General features: G+C 39.5%; 1 protein-coding gene and 1 long non-coding RNA gene across 4 annotated transcripts in view; one reads left to right on the top strand and one right to left on the bottom strand.

Annotated features, from left to right (window-relative positions):
• The window catches only part of grin2ca (glutamate receptor, ionotropic, N-methyl D-aspartate 2Ca), a 57,193-nt gene extending 45,286 nt beyond the window's left edge, over nucleotides 1-11,907 (top strand). The window contains exons 6-12 of the mRNA XM_067615587.1: nucleotides 1,011-1,164; nucleotides 1,465-1,590; nucleotides 3,786-4,015; nucleotides 6,527-6,687; nucleotides 6,805-6,992; nucleotides 8,018-8,250; nucleotides 9,327-11,907. Of these exons, the coding sequence (XP_067471688.1) occupies nucleotides 1,011-1,164; nucleotides 1,465-1,590; nucleotides 3,786-4,015; nucleotides 6,527-6,687; nucleotides 6,805-6,992; nucleotides 8,018-8,250; nucleotides 9,327-10,949 (2,715 nt within the window). The 3' untranslated portion in view covers nucleotides 10,950-11,907. The remainder of the gene's footprint in view (nucleotides 1-1,010; nucleotides 1,165-1,464; nucleotides 1,591-3,785; nucleotides 4,016-6,526; nucleotides 6,688-6,804; nucleotides 6,993-8,017; nucleotides 8,251-9,326) is intronic.
• The window catches only part of LOC137200890 (uncharacterized), a 128,859-nt gene extending 113,729 nt beyond the window's left edge, over nucleotides 1-15,130 (bottom strand). For 2 of the 3 annotated variants that reach the window (XR_010932090.1, XR_010932088.1), the window contains exons 1-2: nucleotides 14,826-15,130; nucleotides 14,308-14,372 (exon numbers count right to left, since the gene is read on the bottom strand). This is a non-coding gene — a long non-coding RNA (uncharacterized lncRNA). Of the gene's footprint in view, nucleotides 1-13,116; nucleotides 13,322-14,307; nucleotides 14,373-14,825 lie in introns of those variants that run through there. The other variant, XR_010932089.1, reaches the window with a different exon arrangement.
• Between the last annotated feature and the right edge of the window lie 615 nt (nucleotides 15,131-15,745).

Below are 15,745 nucleotides of genomic sequence, written 5' to 3'. Positions count from 1 at the left end.
ACGAAAAGTAGAACTTGGATCCTTTTCTTTGGTTGTTTAAAACCACCAATCTTGTGGTAAATAACTGCTTTAGGGGTTAAGACGCACTTCTTTTTTTTTTCTTCAGTTAAAAAAATAAAAAAAGGAAAAAGCAATCTGAAGAGGAGATTAATGAGTACATAAATAGGTACCAAGGTTACAGTGGTGGGTGAGGGAGGGACTGTTGTACAAAAAGGAGGAGTAGGTGTCCTTGTGAATAATCTCCACAGTCATATTTCCTGTGGCCGACCCTCCTTTTTGAGGAGTTGGAGGATACAACATTAGCTTTTTCCCCCCTTTTTTTTTTTTTTCAAAAACAGGAAGGCTATTGTGTTCAATGAGGCATCAGCTTCCATAGGAGAGATAATGGCTTGTATGAGGCAGAGTGTCTGGACTGTAAATCTCCCAGCTCGCCATCAGCATGATAAACAGTGGTGTGGTAAGGCAGAAAAGTCAGGAAAGCCAGTCGCGGGGGCATTTTAACTGGTGGTACACTGAGAGGTTCAAAACATGAGTGAAAACAGCATCACTTCCTACTCAACCAGAACATCAGTGATCTTCTACAGCGATTAGATCCACTTCCTGCGTTGTAATTTATTTGTCAGCAGACGCCTTATGTAACAAGTATTATGCTATATGTAACAATACCTTGTAATGGATTAGGGATGGATTAAATGGTGGATCGTGCTTTCCAATGCAGTGATGAAAGGGCAAGATATCACTGGGATAGTCTTTTGAGTTGTGTCCGTCTGGGCAGCTGGGTGGGCGGCGTAAGGACCAGACAGTATATCAACCTCAGGGACAGAGGCCGAGTATGTTGACTTTGCTGATAAATGAGATTCATCTCAAAGGTCAGCAATGAACGTCCGGTATTATGTCAGACACTGCTACACAAGGTCAGATTTATGATGCTGCAAGACAAACATCCGCTCTCCATTCGCACTCTCATCTCACCAAAAGAAATCTCTCTATCAACTCTCCCGCCACCACAGGTGTTCTACAAGCGGGCGGACATGGCCATCGGCTCGCTGACCATAAACGAAGAGCGCTCAGAGATTATTGACTTCTCAGTGCCGTTCGTGGAGACGGGGATCAGTGTGATGGTGGCCAGGAGTAACGGGACGGTCTCACCATCTGCCTTTTTAGGTGAGGAACTCCTCTCTGAAATAATGAAAACATCTGCCTGTAACAAATAAACTAATAAAATGAACATTACACCTTCAGGACATGGTTAAATACAGTATGTGCTAACCACATCAGTCTTGGAGCCTTTTCATTTGTGGAATAGAGTTTTGCTGTCTTTAATAAAAGTTTCATTTGTCTTTGTTTTAGTTTGCTCAGTCTTATTCAGTTTTCTTCACTACCAACAGATGAAGTTTGGATCTTAAATGTCTCAGTCAGCACTTTTTAGTCAGTGAATTTCATCTGTGTTCTCTGTCCCTGCAGAGCCGTACAGCCCGGCGGTCTGGGTGATGATGTTTGTCATGTGTCTGACTGTGGTCGCCATCACAGTCTTCGTCTTTGAATACTGCAGTCCAGTCGGGTACAATCGCAGCCTGGTCACTGCCAAAGGTGAGTCCCAACTCCCGCCCCCGTCCATCTGCCGATCCTCCCGTCATTACCACAACAACAGGGTAGAAGATAAGAGTAAAAGCAATGCTTGGATTTGTTTGTTTGTTTGTTTGACTTACAATGTGTGCATAGAAACAATGTTTCATCATGCTACAGTGCATTGTGAAAAATCATTAATGATAATAATACGACTCAAACAGTAATAAAAACTGTAGCGAAGAAAAGTTTTTCTCTTCCAGTTTCTCTTGGCGAAACTTTCTCTTTTGAAAACAAATCCACTATGTTGATCTTTCTGTGGCAAAAAGCTGCATCATCAGTGTGTAAAATTAGAACTTTACATAAAGAATCATCTGTTTAGATGGAAGAGTTGTAAAAGACTGAAGTTTACATGTTTTATTTTTATGATTTAGGAGTTCTGCTACCCAACCAGAACCCAACAGGCCCTTTAGTATCAGGTTTTGGGCTCAGGCATTTATTTCATAAAGCTTGATGCTCGGGTCAGGTTCAAGTCTGGTTACTTTTACACTTTTTATTTTTTGTTTTTACACAATTTACTAAGAAAATTCTTTCTTTTTGCTAATGTGTTGCATGAGTCTGGTCAGCTAACAAGTTAGCAGTGGATGAAATTAATCAAAAATATAACTGAGTCTGTTCATGTTTCAGATTTGGTCTGGTTCCGTTGGGTCTGGTCTTAACACAAAGCCCAGGTTCAAGTCTCAGTTTTAGACCCATGCTGAGCTGTATTTAGATTCATAACCTATGTGTAGAAGTTTGGGGTTGCCAATATTAAGATGAAATGATTTAATCGACTGAAAAATTAATTCGCCATTTTTGTCTACATGATATAAATCTGAATTAAAGTTTAATGAAAATTGAAATTCTTATGATAATTAATTTTTAATAGTGAAATGATTTTGGCACATATTAGATGAACATGAAATAGAAAATGACAGTTTGCATTTTCATTTAAATAAAGTCAGCACTTTTCCCGTTAAATAACATTTCATCCACTGAAACATACTAGTCAGAGGACACAATTCCACTGTTTGGATTTATGACCAAGCCTGTCGACTGTACATTTGGCTTGTTTATCTACAGACCTGCTTGAAAATAAAGTTGCAGTAACCTGGTTGCAGTTTGGGCTTGTTTACAGGTCCATGCTTTCATTGGGCTTATTTGTGTCTGACAAAATAAATACTATAAAATTGTTATTTAAAATTAAGTTGATAAATTGATTTCATTTTAATATTGGCATACTTGAACCTCCCTATAGAGGTGTGACAAACACTGAAGTCTCACAGGTCTCGAGGGGCTTTAGAGAACATGTGAAATCTGAGCCTATTTATAGTGGTCACATATTGGATCAATGCCTGGAAAATTGAGATACTGCAGTTTCATCTTGGAGACATGTGGTCTATAAAATAGAGGCCATGTTTCTAACATTCATTAGATGCCTGTTTTTTATGTATTTTAGGAGCTATCCCATATACAGTATGATGTCAAGATGTATAATAATGTCAAAAGGACACATGCACATTGCATAAAAAAGGGCAAATCTGTTTCCGTGACTAGATTCTGCCCATTTTATATGTACACTTCAGTTTAGATACGTGACTGAGTTTTGACTGAACTGACTTCCAACTACTAAACAAAAACAGCTTCACAGCTGCGCGTTATTGTCCTCTGTCAGTCAAGCTGCAGACATTTTGACATTTAATTTCAAGTTAAGGGTGTAAGATCTCTTCACTGTGATGGCAACACTGTCAGCTTCCAATTTGCATTCAAATACTGCGCCAATAACAGAGGTCACATGTATTTGGATCTAATGTTGTATTACATACCCGCATAGTGCAAGTGCAGACATGCTCTGAATTTCAACTCCGTGCAGATTTCTTTCGTTTTGTTCTCACTGATTAGAAAATATCTGATCTATATAAGCTGAATTACAAGTAAAATGACACCAGAGACAGTTTCCTCAGCCATGAAGTCAATTCTTACCAGACATTAATCATAGAGTTTGCAGATCAGAAAAGGTTCAAACAAATCATTTTAAGAAAGTCAGATGGGTCTTTTTTGGAAGTCACTGACAACCTATTTTGTCTGTTAGCTAGTTGAGGATTTGTTGGAATTAGTGTGAACATAGCCATCGTACAGGGATACCGAGTCCTGTCTTCTCTTGATTTTCTCCTTCCTAGATCCTGGAGGTCCCACCTTCACCATCGGGAAGTCAGTGTGGCTGCTGTGGGGAATTGTCTTCAACAACTCGGTCCCCATCGAGAATCCCAAGGGCACCACTAGTAAGATCATGGTCCTGGTCTGGGCTTTCTTCGCTGTCATCTTCCTGGCTTCCTACACAGCCAACCTGGCAGCCTTCATGATCCAGGAGCAATACATCGATACCGTCTCTGGACTGAGCGACAAAAAGGTACAGCGCTCTGTCTCTGTCATTGACAGTCCTGTGTGTGTTGTCGGGCAGGTTGTTGTGTTTGATGTACAGCTTAGGAAAAACACAGGGGTCTATTTTGGGTATGTAAATATTGTGTGGTAGAGCTATGAAAAAGGCAAATATCCAGAAGTGGCAATGTCATGGCTGTGACTTTTCACTTTACAGTGAAAGTGGTGAGATTGAATTACATCCCCAGACTCTTTAGATGGAGAAGTCAGTGAAAAGCCAATGAAATGTAATGCACAAGTGGATTTTCTGGGCAGACAGTGATTATAATTTCTGGTATTATCTTATGCATATTTTTCTGGCCCAAGGATGTGTTTTATAGGGGTATTGACAAGGAAATCCATGTTAAACCGTCAGCACAAGAAATGATTTGTAGACTCTTTGCTCACAGGCAACTGAAGGGATTAAAGAGGCATTTGAGGAAAAGACAGAGCTGTCCACTGCTCATTACAATTCTGGCTAAGTCATTTACAATTCTCGTCTCATTATACATTAACTCTGCTATGAAGAGGAAGAAACAGCCATTTTGACAGCGAGTCCATAGATTATTGAGCAGCAGTCCGCATGGCTGCATGGTTGGAATGGAGGGCTGAACTGCTGTTTGTCCAGCTGTGCCGAGCCCCTTAGGTTAAATAAATGTAAATGAGGTACAAGATGAAGCCACAGAAAGTGACCTTGCATCAGAGGAGAGTTATGAAGATGAACAGAGCTGCTCTAAGGACGCCGTGCTGTGTTAAGGCAGATGATTACCTCATCTCGTGGAATAGTCACTTCACCTATAAGAAAAGTCCTTGTAATGTGGCAACACATCATGTTAACTCTGACATTGCTCAACCTCCCTCAATCCACCATTTGCGTGTGACACATTGCATATCTGTCAGCCAGTTGCAGCACCAGTCAGGTGTATGCAGAAGAAGCTTCAGTGACATACTGTCAAAATATAGTGAGATGCTTCAATCTGTGGAGAGATATAAGTACTGTGCTGACCAGAAAGATCATAGCATTAGACTTTAGTCAAACACTGAAAACAACCCATGTTTTTCTGGCATGCAGCCTCTTGTTGTCTTGCAAATAATGAACGTTCGCTCACAGAATCCATGGTGGAAGTGTTGTGTTGTTGCTGTAGAGCTGCAAAACCTCTTTGATTCATCCAAATGCCCTCTCAATCAGTCAATCAATCTTTACTGTCCCCAAGGGGGAAATTTGGTTTGCAGCCAAACAAAATCAGTCATAACAAAAACAGCAGCAACTGTCAAACACACAATACGATAAAACAAAAACAAGATAACAGACACGATGGAGACTTTGCTTTTGCTCTTGTTTCCTGCCAACAGTCAATCTAGGTTTCTTTTAAACATGACCCCAATCATTCCCTAATCTTAACCGAGTAATTTTAGATACCTAAACTTAACCAAAGAGGTGGCACATCAAAAAACATTCAGATGGGTTTACTTTATAATGACAAACTACCAATTTTCTCATTTAGTTATGAAGACTTGTAGGTCATGTACAACATGTACTAATGACACTGAACACCTGCACTAATTTAGGATCATTTTGAAATAAAGACTTTGTTTATCAAGGTTTGGTAACATTGTTTTTCTGGTATTGAAGCGCAGATTGAGTACGGCAAAACAGTTATTCTGTATTCCAAGTGCTTTACAGTGTTGATCCTTTGCAATTTTTGGTTGTATAATGCAATTATGTTTGTCAAAATTGTAATTTTACAATTACAATTTTTGTAATTTTCATAATTTTACAGTTACAATTATACATATATTACAATTACTACTACTAATATAAATATTGGTTTGATATGAGAATGCAGAAGAAGGCTTGTTTATTTTTAAAATGTCCTGAGATGATATCGCCCCTTTTCTCATACACAAAATTTTCCCTTTACTAATGTACTGTGAGTGTATTTGCATAAGGTTAATGAAAAGTACAATTTTGTCGATTGTATTTCCATCCCCCCAGCGTTCTGTCCCCACAGCTAATTAAATGCATATACTACTGCCAAAAGCAAAAGTACTAAATGAGCAGTTCATTTCTCATTGCAGACAAGGGAAGGATGAAAGAAATTATGATCCCCTGGGACACAGTGTCCTGGACACAAGTTCATTCCTTGATTGTTGGGTCTGAATTATGCAATCAGATGTGTAAATTAACAGAGCAAAAGGCCAGCAGGATAACTGGCAAAACAGAACTGGAGAGCAAAGGCAGAAATCACAAGAATGCCGAGGTGGACACTGTCATGAATTAGTTTCTGAGCTTTGTATCTAAGCCTTACAGCTATTATGATGCTTCTAAATGACAGAAAGGAGTAAAATAAAGAAATCACATGCCAAGGGTGTTATTTCTTAGGTGAAACATTTTTGTAGATGTAATTCCTATTGAATTACATGTTATCAGTAATCAATTGTACAAACCATTGTCATCATAATGACAATTCTTGAAATATTCTCTTTCTACCTCTTTTAACAGTTTCAAAAGCCACAGGAGCAGTACCCTCCGTTCCGCTTTGGTACAGTCCCAAATGGCAGCACAGAGCGCAACATAAGGAGTAACTACCCTGAGATGCACTCCCACATGGTCAAATACAACCAGAAGGGAGTAGAGGATGCCCTTAACAGTCTCAAAACAGGGTAGGTGTTTGCCAAGAATCGTAAAATATATATATACTGTAGGATTGAGAGCCAGAGTGGAGGCAAACAGCTATATAACAGCTATTTAAGTAAAAATCTTTTTCTTTCCCCTGCAAGGAAACTGGATGCCTTTATCTATGATGCTGCTGTGCTGAATTACATGGCTGGCAAAGACGAGGGCTGCAAGCTGGTGACCATTGGCAGTGGGAAAGTATTTGCTACCACTGGTTATGGCATCGCTCTGCAGAAGGATTCACGCTGGAAACGACCCATCGACCTGGCCCTGCTCCAGTTCCTGGCTGATGGTAAATTCTTCATATATATGCAGTAGATGCTGCATTTCATAAAACAATAAAAGTAATGCTTATAATGGGTATATTTGCACAACAATAAAAGCTGTCAGACACAAAGCAGAAAATGGCCATGAATATAGGCTACAAAATATTTATTTATTTGAATAAATCAGAATCCGAGAGACACATCATGAATGCGTGTCAGTGAGAGGTGATTTATAATATGACACTTATTCTGCTGACCGAAGTTCCTCAGGCAAGTTATGTTGAAGCCTTGTGCAAAAGCCTGGTCACCTTTGGGAGAAATATGCAATAGATGGTAAGAAGAGTATGGCCTGTTGCGTAATGTGTCTAACTGGGAGTCCGCCAACATGAAGTCCTGTGAAATTGTTACTTCTCACAGGGACTTTCAGCAGAAAAATCATGTTATTTAGACAGAAAGCCATTTTGTTACTTGATAATAGGTTAGACAACAGCTGAGAGACACACTTAAGAAAAAAAAAATCACAATATGCAAAGGAGATCCAGTCTTTTGATAACTGTACAGATTATCAGTCAACTTAATCCTGTGCAAAATTGCTATGTACCTTATTGGCAAAGTAGAAAGTGTCAACTAGATAATTTTACATCTTCTGGCCTCTAAAAATTATTAAAATAAAACAAGGAAATAGAGATTTGACTGGTGAAAAGTGAGTCACAATCAGTCATAGGTTCAATTTAAAGGGGTCACAAGCTAAAAAGATTCGTAACCACTGCTACAATGCTTTAAATTATATGATATGATATGATAGCAGCAGTAATTTGCTTCTCTTCTTCTAAAAGGACAAATGTCTACGCAAAAGAATTAGAAGTAATAAGGATGGACTTAAATCACAAGCAGAAGAACCTTGTAACTTTATACAGTCGTATAGGGGATGTTGGTTATTTGAGAGAATTCCATTATCTCATCCAAATGCATTTAATGTGAAATGCCATCAGATAATACTAATCTTATGTCAATAAAACTTAGGTCTTTATTCTGTGGTCCTCACTTACAGGTGACACACAGAAGCTGCAGACCGTCTGGCTCACAGGCATCTGCCGAAATGAGAAGAAAGAGGTAATGAGCAGTAAGCTGGACATTGACAACATGGCGGGGGTCTTCTACATGTTGCTTGTGGCCATGGGTCTGAGTCTGCTGGTTTTTGCCTGGGAACATCTGCTCTACTGGAAACTGAGACATTCAGTCCGCAAATCAGAGCGCCTGGACTTCCTCCTCGCTATCAGTAGAGTAAGTTGTCTTTATGAAAAACTGCAGACAGCATAAGGTGATTTGTAACTGTTAAAATAAGGGAAAACTGTAAAATTAAAAAGTGAGTACTGCTTATTCAAAGAGTAATGGAATTATTTGGTCTGTGACATTTAAGACTTAACTGCAGTAATATATGTGTCCTCTCACAGAAATCTTTAGCAAAAATTAGGAAAATACAGCTGCAGATGTGAAATTATTAGGTCTCATTAGGCTTCCCTTAATAGCATGCAGAGATTTGTGGGCACTCCATAAATATTTTCAAAGTTTAAGTAATTTATATGCCACACTCAAGTAACAAAACACTTTTTGCAGACATGAGTTTCACAGAAATGTAATAGTTACGTGATGGTCTTGCTGCATGAAAAAAATGCAGTTGTAAAGCCTGCTGTCTCCTTCTGAGGTCTCATTCATAACATACCCTAGAAAATACTGGCAATGCAGTAAGTCAAATCAGTACACAACCAGAATAGTTCAAGGGCAACAACAATAAAAAATATAGTGAAATAAAATCAGTTTAAAGCATAAAAGAATGTCATGGATATTTGCTGAAATACTGTGGTGTTCATGATCCCTGAGAAATTGAATTTAAATTGCTCCATTAAAAAACCTTCATCTGTGTGTCGACAGTAGTGAGAGATGAGATTAAGTATTCCAAACTGATACACAATTTGAAAGTAAAATAAAGCTGGTGGGATAAAAACGGAGAAATTAATATGGTAAGTGTATGATCAGCAACTCACTCATTTATATGCCTGAGCTGTTTTTTAAGATCAAGCTGTGTGCAAACAACATTTGGAACACAGCAACATGAACATAAACCTACCATAAACAACAATAAATCGAATTCCACGGTAACAGTTTCCTATACTATAAATGTTTTCACCTCATTTCCCCGGAAAGTTAATATAAATTTTATAGAAATTGACTGACTTTAATTACAGTGACTGTGGTAAAACATAAGTGAAAACCTTTGGGAGTTCAGTAGCTTGTTGGTTCATTATGGTATCTGATGAGGCCTAACGATTGTGTTTTTGCTTTGTCGTCTCTCTCTGTAGGGCATCTACAGCTGCTTCAATGGAGTAGAGCAAACTGATCGCAATGGAAGCATGCAGAGTCCAGACGTCACCACCAACTATTCACAAGCCAATATGCTAAAGATGCTGCAGACAGCCAAGAACATGGTGTCCTCTGCCAGAGTGGAGAACTCTCTGGACAATGCAACCAAGACCATAGAGAACTGGAGCAGGCGAGGGGCCGACAATGTGCGAGTCGGCCTGCCACCCAGAGTGATGACCACAGACATGACCCATGGTCGCTTGCCCTACATCTCCAGCATCACAGACAACCATTTACCGTACCCTCAGAGGGCTCTCACACCCACCTTCCCAGTTCATTATGGGGACCCTGCCACCCAGCCCCTGTTGGATAAACCCCGAGTGGTGACCCGGCCCACCCCACTCCGCTACACGCTGCCTGCCCGCAGCAGTCAACATGTCTTAGAGAGGACTCTGCCGATCTCCAGCCTCAGCAGCCCTCACATCGCCATTAGGGACCCTGCTCCATCCGGTCCACCTAACCCCCACCACGGCAGCAGGCTGTATGTGGAGAACCAGCCCCGACACCCCGCATCCTCTTTTGTCCCTTACAGGGAATTCCAGGTGCCCGATATCTACCTGGAGCACAAAGGGCCACTGAGGAGGAAGTTTAGCTACCCCCCTGACTGTGTGAGCCGGAGGAGGAGGTCCCATAGCTATGTGTTTGATGCTGCAGACCCCAGAGTGAGAGGTGACTATAACGAACCTCGATCCTGCCTTTCTGAGCTGAGGGCCAATCACCTCCTGAACAACCATGCCCCAGATGCTTCTGCCATGGCCTGCGCTACAGGACACTACCCAGGTGGCAGCACCAGCTGCAACTCCTGTATGAAGTCCTACCTGGAGCCTGAAATGGATGACATACCACTCCTGGGGAAGGACAAACTCAACCGCCGCGCCTCATTCCTCAAAGCCACATGGGGTAACGATAGGGTCCATCAGGTAGATGAAACAAAGCCCTCCACATCCACATCTCCCTCGACCCGCATAGACATGCCTGACCTGTTTCCGCGGGTGGTAGTGGCCAACCCAAAGCCCCATAAGCTTTATGGCAGCCTGGGGCATAACTTGTCCTGCTACCCCTTGGCTGCTGAGCCTGCTTACTTGGACCCAGCCCATATGCGCTCTTACCCCTACAAGCAAAAGCTCAAGTACTCGGAGTCAACCCGGCTGCCCTCTTACAGGGAGGCCATCCTCCAGAATGCCGCTGCCCTGCGCCGCTCCTCCTCCACAGTGGTGCACAGACACTACTCCACCTACCTGAACTCGTACACAGACCTACCGGTGTATGTAGGGCCACTGGCCCAGGGACCGCCACAGTTCTATGACAGTTCCAAGGACATGTGCCACTTGTTTCCCTGCACAAGCCACTGCCCAGATAACGCAGCAATGCTGCCTCGTATGAGTGACAGGCAGATGGTTTACCAGAACAATATGTTTGGGGCCTACGATGGCACAGGAAAGAGGGAAGACCTGGGCTCTGGGAGAGGAGAGCGGAGGCAGGTGTTGGTGGCGCGCAGAGTCAACAGTCCCTATGTGCCAAAGCCCTGGGGCAGGGTATCTAGCCTGGAGTCTGAGGTCTGAGCCCCCGTCCTTACTGGACCTCCACTAGGCTTTCAGACTGAGCCCCTCTGACAGGGGGGGCATGCCTGGGGGTTCTCTCCTCAGCCTTTGGTTAAAGCAAAAATGAAACTCTACACCAATAGTGTATTTGAGAGTGTTGACTCTCAATTATCAGTGCAATAATATCTTGGGCAGCAAAATGTAAAGGAGAAGACACTGACAAGCAAATTACTGCTGGGACTTTGTAAGCCAAACTTAAAACACTAATAAAAAGAAAAGGCAATGTCGAAAAGTATTTAATACATAAGAATTTAACCTCTTGATTGTTATTTAAAGGATTTTTAAATACTGTGTTGCTATGTGAAAGAATTCTTGGAGACAATATACTGTAGCCTCACAATCTGATTATGACTTGAGACATTTCTTTTTCTCATAGTTTTCAAAAATCATTTCAGTATCCACCATTTCAATTAAGAGATAAATTATTAAGACAATTTTGTGATCAAACCACAGACATGTCTTCCAGGAATTTTCTAAGTCCACGACCTTGGGGGCGCTGTTGCTCTGAGGTTTTCTGCTTCATTGGTTATTAATGTAATTTGACTGGGATTTTAAAAAGGGAAAACCATAAAAATGATAATGTGTATTTCCATTGTTACACTACCCTTTAATAAAGAACAAGGTCATCTCAAGGACCTTTTGGAATCATCATCTGTCATTTCTATGTGTATGTAAAACATGCTCTTACATCATACGGTGATACAATGAATGTGCTCTTTTGTATACACATTCTGTTATTTCAATCTACGAACTCACAAAGAACGGATTATTGTGTGAATACAGTAAAAGTTGATATTAGGTTTGACCTTGGTCACTATGTGTTCATTCTCCAACAAAGCACCTCCAAACACTGCAGGGAACATGTGAACTGAGAGATAAACCTGAACCACTCGAGCCACCTGGTATGTAGGAGGAAGTTAGATCATCTAAGCTAAATAAAAGTTGAAATTACACAAAAATTCATGGTTTCATCCATGTAGAAGCAGATGACCAACAGTACCTGGATAAAAGCTTCAAATTGGCAGTGAGTGTGTCTTAGTTGGGCATCAGTGTAAACATAAAACAGAAGCCATTTAGATGTAATTATAATATGATAAATAGTAAATCAAGCTGTCATATAAACACACTGGTTTAGCCAAGTATGCAACTATACAAAGAATGTGTTTTGGCATTTGCTCCCACAAATGCAACACAGAGAAATAAAAACAGAACAAGAGTAAGCTAAGAATAATAATGAAATCAACAAAAGTAGTGCTAAAATTAAACGAACATTTTTAAATTTCAAATCTATTTACAGAATGGAATAATAGTAGTTTTGAAATGGGATATAAAACTTGAAATGAAATACTGACTGTACAAAGGAAATGTGGACTGTACTCTATGGACAAAGATATGAAGTGTATGAAATATATGAAGGTGACAAGTGCAAAAAATTAAATGTGACATGTGTAATAAATAATTAAATTATGTAACAGTGGAGGTTGAATGCAGTGTACAATGTTAAGTCCAGTTTGATGAAATATATGAAAGTGACCAGTGCAGGGATTTAACGAGGGATGTGAAATGTAAAGTCCGGTTTGATAACAGTACGGTTCAGCTGTTTAGTAGAGCAACAGCTTTCCTGTGTCTGCTGGTGAAGGTTTTTATAGATCTAAGTCTTTTTCCTGAGGGAAAAAGTTCAAAGAGTGTGTAGAAAATTATTTTCATTACTGATTAATTGAGAACATAATTGACAGATTAATCGATCAGTCATTTGGTCAATAAAATGTCAGAAATGGTGCAAAATATCACCAGTTTCCCAAAGCCAAAGATGCAACTTAAAAGGTTAGGGTTAGGGTCAGGGTTTTGTCCCCACCAACAGTCTACAATATATTAGTATTTTTTCTTAAAAAAAAATTATGAAAATAGTTGGTGGTTGGTGAAAATGGTGGGATTAATTTTTTGTTGATTGATTAATTGTCTAATCATTGCAGTTCTAAAGCCAATATTACAGAAGAGAGTTGTGATAATGGGTTTTTGTTTATGACACCAGTCACATTTACATTTTTAAAGCCAGTAGACTAAATAACGTCAGACAGAAGACTGGTTACTGTGAGCTAAAAGGAAACAATACAACAAACAAATCCAGCCTGTCACACTCAAACATCAGTATTCATGTTCCATCACTGCACAAATCAACACCATGAAAGCATAAGTGCATGTGCCAAACAACAAGCAACAGGAAATTACTGTAGCAAAGCCAACACATGATTTTTAATTCATTATTGATACCAAACACTACAAATTTTGCACAGACATAAGAGTAGCCAGCAAATAGTCAACCAGAAGCAGATCTGCAGAGAGCAACAAAATCATCCATAAATGTCAGCAGCCATATTTCTGAGCATGCAAAAAGCAATTGAACAGAGCCAAGACATCAACTCACAATAAGCATGTTAACACGAAAACTAAACACTTGTTGAAAGGGATTGAAGTGTCAAGTGTCATAGCGGAGGCTGAACTTCTGGAAGAACCACACAATTTCAAAGTGCTCAGACAGGAAACTTTGCTTCAGGCTTGAAATGATTTTATTATGATGAAATGTAAATAAAGTCCAAATATTATAGAAAATAATTATGTGACTTGGCTCCATGCAACACAAAACTGGTGCATACCCAGAGCCAACACAAAGTATAATGCTTAGCCTCAGGGCTGGTTACAAAACAACAACAAAGTGGAACGGAAATAAAATGCAAAATAAATCTGGCCCATAACACTCACTACTCAGACATCCTTAATCAGAACTGATCACAGCACAAATCAGCAGCATAAAAGCAGCATAATACACATAATACAAACCACAGCCAGAAGAAAATTAGCTCACTTACAACAAGAAATTAAAAGCAGAACATAGCAGCAACAAAAGAGCAACAAAAGCAACCAGCAGCCATATTTATGGGCATATAAACACTGACTGAACAGAGCAAAGATGTGTCCCACCTCCATTCTACATCTTAACTGTATACAGTATGCACTAAGATTTATAGAACACATGTTTTGAACAAACTCTACCGCTTTGTACAAACAGAAAATGATATGACATTATTTATTTTTGTTGTTTTCTTTTCCAAGATCCTCCTGGAGCTGTCTAACCAATATCTGCAAATTATATAGTTTTTTGCAGCTGTGAATAGTGAGTCCTTTTTGCATGGCATCGTGGTACACTGGTGTTTATCAGTACGACCAAACAACATACTCAGAACCTCCAGTGTGCAGCATAGAACTGGGACACACCTATGAACTCACAATAAGTACGTAAACACAAGCAGCAGACATTTACCTTGCTGAAGTGAATCAGTGATCGTCAGCAGAGTCCGTTTTGGGAGGAACCTCTACAGTTTCAAGCTGCATGAAAAGTAAACATACGAACAGCAGATAGTAACCCAATGTTAAAGAAAATAATGATGTGACAACACTGATGTTTACATGGTTAAAGCCAACATACAATATTACCCTTAGCTTCTAGACTGGTTACAGTGGAGAGGAAATACAATAACAACCTGGAGTCAAATGCAATGCAAAACCAATCAACACACTCAAACATCAGTATTTATTTTTCATCACTGCCCAAATAAGCAGCATGAAAGCATCATAATGCATGTGTTGAACTACAAGTAGGTAGCTCAGCAAGAAACAAGAAATTCATTCACAACTTGTACCGATTAAAATATTAGACATAAATTGAAAACAGCAGCATTAGAGCAAATATTGGCAGCCAGCACAAGCAAAGACATAAAACACAAGCAGCTGTGCAGCCATATTTCCAAGCACACAAACAGAAACAAGAGTTGAACTCACAATTAGCATGTTAGCACAAGCAGCAGATGTCTGCTTTGCTGAGGTAAAGCATTCCCTGCAGATCTCCACAGTGCTTCCAGGCTGTATGGACAGGAAACTGCATCTTCACCTTGATGTAGTTTGTAGTCAAACAGCTGATAACAGTCACAGGCCAGCAGCAGCTACAGCAGAGCACTAGTATTACTTCTCCAAAAAGCTGTAAAGAAGCAACATAGAAGACTTTTTATAGGCAAACTTCATGCTACATGAGCTACATGCTACTACATGCTGCAGGACAGCAACCATAACAGGGTGGAACTTCAACATTTTAATAATCCACCTTGTTGCAAAAGGGTGCGTTTCATATGTGTTGTGGGGAGTAGAGAGTCTGTCAGGTGACAGTGGAGCTGCAACTCAACTCCACACCCGGAAAAAAAAAAAAAGTTAGTTCACAGAAATTTACTGTATTATTTTACAGTTTTTTTTCTACATTAAGTGTAAATGCCATAAAACACAGTAAATTATTTTTATTAAAAATATCCATCATAAAAATTAAGGCTATAATCTGTAAATTAATATAATGGAACATTATAGTTTTTTTTAACAAGATTATTCAATTACTTAATGGTTTTGAATGTTCAATTACATTGAATTCTATGTAAAAATAAAAATAACTGTTGTAAAATAAAAACAAAAAAATTATAAAATATTGCAAGAATGTTAAATAAATGTGCACAATAAAAAGCCTGAACTAGCTCACAGGCTAAGTGTAAGTGTTAGTTTTGTTAGTTAATAATAAAGAAAAACACCAAATACAAATAAATAATTAAACACAAATAATTATAATTATTATCATAATCATCTTTTAAAAGATATAACAACAGCTGTATTTGCCCTCCACCACCTGTCTGTCAACACATCAGGTGCATATTATGATAAGG

The sequence above is a fragment of the Thunnus thynnus genome, chromosome 17 (genome assembly GCF_963924715.1).
Source record: "Thunnus thynnus chromosome 17, fThuThy2.1, whole genome shotgun sequence".
Lineage (NCBI taxonomy): Eukaryota > Metazoa > Chordata > Actinopteri > Scombriformes > Scombridae > Thunnus > Thunnus thynnus.
This window is presented reverse-complemented; position numbering and strand designations above follow the sequence as displayed.